Below are 6082 nucleotides of genomic sequence, written 5' to 3' on the forward strand. Positions count from 1 at the left end.
GGGCCGAGAACATAATGTTCCAACAATTGGCATCAGAGCCTGGTTCTAGGTTCTGCGTTTTATGATATGAAGTCCATGTCATAATTATATATGCTTATATATGGTTGCATGCTTGTATTGATTCTGTGATGCAGGTTGATATTTACTATTATGACCATGTTTTAATTATGTGTTTGGATCCCACGTGGTTTGATCGTGGTTATTTTGTTATGATTAAGATCCCACGTGGTTTATAGTGTTTTTTTGTAAATCGCAAGGGTTGATCGTGATAGTTTTTCCTATTCTAGTTTTTCTGATGTAATAGAATAGGCTTGTGCAGCTGTATTAAGTTATATGTAATTGTTTGAGCGATTAAGCTGCAAGAAACAGAGATTTTCCGCTGCTGCATTCTGTTTTCGGGGAGCTTCGTTGTTGTGGCTGCAGATTTTACATACGATGTCCGATTTGGGCTTGCAATACCTTTTTGGAAACGCTAGAACGAGACGGACATGCTATATATTTAAAAATCTATTACCCCAGTTTTCAAGTCATTCTGAGGATGTTTAGGCCTTCAACCGGGCTCTCAAAATTTTCGAGAAATTTCGAAGGATGAATTCAAGACATCCGTTGATTAAGATATCCGTTGATCAAGACATCTGTTGATCCAGTCATCCGTTGATGATCAAGTTATCCGTTGATCAAGTCATCCGTTGATGATCAAGTTATCCGTTGATCAAGTCATCCGTTGATGATCAAAGACATTCGTTGATCAGTTTATATGTGGCCATAATAGTGAATGTACTTTATTATGTTTTACATAATTTCTATTGATCTTGATTATTGTTACTATGTGTTTTTTGTATGTGTTATTATGCCATGTGATACTAATCATTAGCATGCTAGAATGACATGGACATAGCAATGTATTATTTAATACTTTAATCATGAGAGTATACTGCTATGTTATGTGTTTTTTATTGTTGACATAATACATGTGGATTTCGGTCTATTACATCTTAATTTGTTGCTCTAGCAAGCGCTTTCTTTTCTATAGATGAAATAAGACAATCACTTAAAAAACATCATTAATCTGATTGTGCAAATCTAATTTCACAAGCTTATTTGCATAAAAATATCAATCGACTATCGTGGTTGTAACTGATAAAATCAATGATAGTTTCAGTAGTCGATACACCAAAGAATAGTAATAATTATTTTTCGTTTCAAACAATACTCTAGAAAGATCACTTATTTCATTTAAATTGGCAAATCTTTCATCTGCTTTTACATTATCAATATAAATGATCAATTCTTGCTCAAGAGTAATCTTGTCAGCATGATTAAATTTTTTGAATAAAATAGTTTACTTCATCAACTTCAATGGATCCAAATCACCAAGTAAGTGACGTGAATTTAAAGAAGCCATGCAAATGGATCACGTGAGTCACAACATGTACATATCATATAATTTTTTAAATTGCCTCTCTAAGAAGAATGGATTGAAAATAATATGTTTAAACTTTTGTTCAATTTCAATTGTATTTGTAAATGTTGTATAATTTTTTATTATTTAATTGATTCCCATTTTTTTTCAAAAATAAAAAGAAAATCTTTGCATTCATAAGATCTAACAGATAGATATAAGAAATTAACGGGGACAATTGGGCTTATGCATGTCAAAAACAACAATCAGATGGTAATCAACTGGGTCCGTGGTAAAAAAACCGTACGTACTTGTAGATTGGTCACTGAGACAGAACTCTTAGATGTCAGGCCCAAGTCCAAAATTGCAAGAAATGGTAGTTTACCAAGAGCATGTCCGATATCCGATGTCCGGTGTCCGATGAATGTATAAATAAATCCAAAAAAAAATGTTGTTTCAATATTTCAATGATTGGTTCTATATCTTATTTCAAATTTATTAACTTTTCAAGTATTCCACTATTTTAAATATAATTTTCATTTATCTTTTGTTCGATATATAACACAATTATATCATGCATTGTGTTATTTTTACAAAAGATATAGAACATTGTTATAGTGATAATTTATTTTTGTTTTTTTTGAAAACAAAGGTGTTAATTCAATAATAAAAAGTCATACAACATCTACACCAATGATCGTATCTACACCAATGATCGAATCGAACAAATAGTAAATTTTAATCGCATGTTCTCATGAATAGACAGTTAAACAATATTTTTAAGATAATGTGTATATAAATACAAGTATCCAATTCATGCATTCTCCTTAAATTACTGTTACCCTATTCATCATTCCTCGATAGAGCTATTATTTAAACTATCGACCAGAATTGCGATTCTATACATAATTTCATCACCAAATAAAGACTCTGCTTACAATGAAAAACGAAAAACGAAAAACAAACATTTCACCAAAGAGATAAAATAACCTGAAAATAAAAGCCAAAAATCGAAACAAAAACTAATCAAAAAAAATGAAATCCAAAAAAACTTATATCTGACAGTCGGAACCACAAAATAGGCGTTAAACTCCTGACTCCAATAAGTCCCGTTGATTCGAAGAAAAAAGTCAATCGAAGCCCCCATGATGTAAATCTACAAAAACAAATTAAAACTAATCAAAATGATAGAAATTCTTCCCTAAGAAGAAAATTATTGAAAGAAACAAATTAAAGAAATAAAAATATTTGGGGGTTTTCACTGATTTAACCGGTGGATTCCGGTGGATTCCTTGCAGGCTTTGATGTTTAAGAGTGAGGCGGTTGTAAAGAGAAAGATGGATGCAGTTTAGGTTTTTTTTTGTAAATTTTTTTGTAATATAAAAATATAACAAGATTTAGCACACCAATAGACTTTCCTAAGTAGTAGTCAATTTATAAATTATATATTATGATCAATTTAGTAAAGAAATTATTTTATATTTTAAATTTGACGTTTATTGTAGTCGCATATTTTTGATATCGGACGAAGGATATAGGCAGCCTGATATTCAAAAATAATCTTGCGTCACAGAGGAAAGGAGAACTGAAAAGTGGTACAACAGATTTATAATTAGTTAAAAATCCCGATTCAGTTTCAAGAAATTAATCAACAATAAAATAAAACAAATTATTAGTAACTTACAATAAAATGTGACTTTAGATTACATCATATGTGTGTGTCAAGTAAGTAGCTAAATCTAAATTAACTTTTATTATGAACATCTAAACTTTGTAATTTGTCTAATTGAACCAAATGTCCTCAACATCCCACAAATTGTCCAGTAAGTCTTCACATCCCATCAACGAATTGGTTTGCTCGATATTTTGAAGGTTGAGACCTTGCCTGAGGTAGCCACAGGGGCTAATCAGTGGTTCTGTGAACTCTTGTTGATTAGTAGCCCGCGGCGGAGGAGGAGGAGGAGGAGGATAACTGTAACAAGAATATTCACTAAGATCAGGAAATGAGGACCCTTGTGATAGCCCCAAAGAATCGGATGAAGTTGTTGTCGTGGGACAAGAAGTCTCGGGTGTGAAATTGTATTTGTTAGGCTCAAGTAACTGGACAGAGTTACTGGTGCCTTCAAATTTGAGAGTGCTAGGGGGCACTACTGTCATGACTTGATCAGTACTTGAACCAATATTATTTGTGGTGTATGTGTTTTCGGAGCCAGAGGTGTTGGTGGAGACAGAGGCCGCAGAGGAGGCAGTGGAGCTTCTTGCTGAAGCGACCGAGGCGGCCTGAATTCTTTCTACCAACCTTGGCATCCAGAGATAATGCATGGCGTCCTTGAATTGCTTGCTGTCCACGTCACACTTGAGCTGCTTGGCATGCTTTTGGACTCGTGTTCTCCAGTAATTCTTAATCTCATTGTCAGTTCTTCCTGGCAAACGTTGTGCTATTTTTGACCATCTGTTGCCCCAACGAGAGTGAAGTTCAAGAATCAAGAGTTGCTCTTCAAGAGTTATGTTTCCACGTCGAACATCTGGACGTAAATAATTCAACCATCTTAATCTGCAGCTCTTTCCGGTTCTTTTCAGACCTGCACAGTCATTTCTAACATTATAAAAAATTTAATGCGACACAAACAGAAACAGCACTTGCTATATAAATAGTAAATGTAAAACTATCGTACGTACCAGCAGAACGAGCAAGAGAATTCCAGCGACCTTCGCCGTGTCGAAGAATGTAGTTCATGAGTGCGAAGTCTTCTTCCACTGTCCATGGACCTCGCCGGACCTCCTCTGTCGTCATCATCTCTTCTTGATCACCTTTTATGCCGTTCATCTTAATCCTTATATGGTACTATATTTTCAAACTCTGTGAACCTCGACAGTAAGAGATTTATTATTTTATTGAGGGAGAGTGCGAGGGTTATTGAAATTTGAAGTAGAATACAAAGAGGGAGTGGAGTTTATATATAGCTGAGATGCCCAAAAATGGAGAGACTATAAGGAGGGTCTTATTTTCAAACAGCCGTAATCTAAAGTTTGAGCGGACCAAATTATCTATGCGCTACAAATCAGAGACATGTGAGAGAAGCAGTAGCCGCAATGACAACTAGTATTGGTTTTCAGAGAGGATAATTTAATTAGATTCCACTATGAACACGTTTTCTAATTATATATTGTTACACACCTTCCACTATTTGAAACTTCTTTATATGTTTGACTCCGCCATGTCTATCTATATTTGCGTATCTTTCTAGGGACAGTGGTAACATACAATTTAAACATCAAATTTTCCCTTTTTTTATAACGTTATGTGTACATGGATTAATATTGAAAAAATTTAGTACATCATTCCAGGATCATAACCCCCCACTTAAATTTAAACACTTACAAAAAATTGAAGCTAAAATCTGTAAGTGGTAACCCCCGACTTAAATTTAAACACTTACTAAAAATGGATGCTAAAATCTTTAAGTGGTAAGCCTGAAAATTTCAAGCTCACCTAACTCAATTGCTAAAACATAAAACTTAAAAAGTTCCCTTTTACGAAGCTAAATTTTTTAAATAGTAAGCTTGAAAATTTCGAACTCACCTAACTTAACAACTGACTTATTTGGTTGGGTTAAAACTTGAAATTAAAAAAATTTCCCTTTACCATTATATCCTTATATATAATTAGAGTAAAGCATATCATATGTTACGGTATGTGATCGTTTGGTGGTCAGAGTCCCACACTAACTAAACAACTAAACTTATCTAACATCTAAGAAAGGCTCACCAAATATATCTTTACTATATTAAGATTTTTATAAGTTTGTTAACACTCTTTTGAAACAATAAAACTAATTCCCTAATATGTTTAATGTATGCTATTAGCTTATACGGGAAAATTATAATATAACAATTTAGATAAAAGTTATAATTTGGTCAAGGGTGTTTTTTAATATTTGGTTATAAAGAAAAATAATAGAAAGATATATTTTATATAAATAAGAACAAAGAAAGAATTTTTTATTAAATTTTAAAAAAATGAAAAAAAGGACACCACTTGAAAAAGTGTTCTAAAAATCGGTCTAGGCGGCCGCTGCCGCCTCCCCCTGGGCGCTAGGCGGTGGTAAAACGCCCCGACTCGGACCTAGGCGGTGATTTAGGCGTTTTTTCAAAAAATCGGGTCAAAATCGGGATTATGCGGGTTAGGCGGTCAAAAATCGGTCCTAGGCGGTCTAGGCAGAAAATAATTAAAAAAAATATTTTTTTTACCTTTTAATAATTTAATTCATTAATTTCATAATTTCACACAATATCATGTCAATTTATAATATAAAGTATTGGTAATAAGTAACAAGTAATCAAATATATTTACTTTCTCACTTAAAATATAAAATTAACATATTATAATTAATTTAAAAGTGTGAATTAAAATATAGTTAATATTGTAAACTCAATAATTAGTACATAACGCATGTCAAATGTGTAAATATTATTTAATATCATTCTAATTTCTTTTTTCAAACAAATATTTGATATATTGATCATTATATATTTATAAAAATTAAAAATAATATTTATATTCTTCCGATTAATGTTCCGATTAATCGGTCCGATTAATCTCCGACTTGCCGATTAATCTCTCGAAGGTACCCTCACCGCCCTGGCACGCCTAGCGATTTATGGAACACTGTTGAAATA

At 32.8% G+C, this 6082-nt stretch overlaps 1 protein-coding gene across 1 annotated transcript; it reads right to left on the bottom strand.

Annotated features, from left to right (window-relative positions):
- Positions 1 to 3022: 3022 nt before the first annotated feature.
- LOC141676716 (transcription factor MYB78-like) lies at positions 3023 to 4247 on the bottom strand. Its single transcript, XM_074482421.1, has 2 exons — positions 4082 to 4247; positions 3023 to 3984 (listed from the first exon to the last, which is right to left on the bottom strand). The coding sequence occupies exons 1-2, from the start codon at positions 4227 to 4229 to the stop codon at positions 3185 to 3187; spliced, it is 948 nt and encodes a 315-aa protein (XP_074338522.1). The 5' UTR covers positions 4230 to 4247; the 3' UTR covers positions 3023 to 3184.
- Between the last annotated feature and the right edge of the window lie 1835 nt (positions 4248 to 6082).

This window comes from Apium graveolens, chromosome 8 (genome assembly GCF_009905375.1).
Source record: "Apium graveolens cultivar Ventura chromosome 8, ASM990537v1, whole genome shotgun sequence".
NCBI lineage: Eukaryota > Viridiplantae > Streptophyta > Magnoliopsida > Apiales > Apiaceae > Apium > Apium graveolens.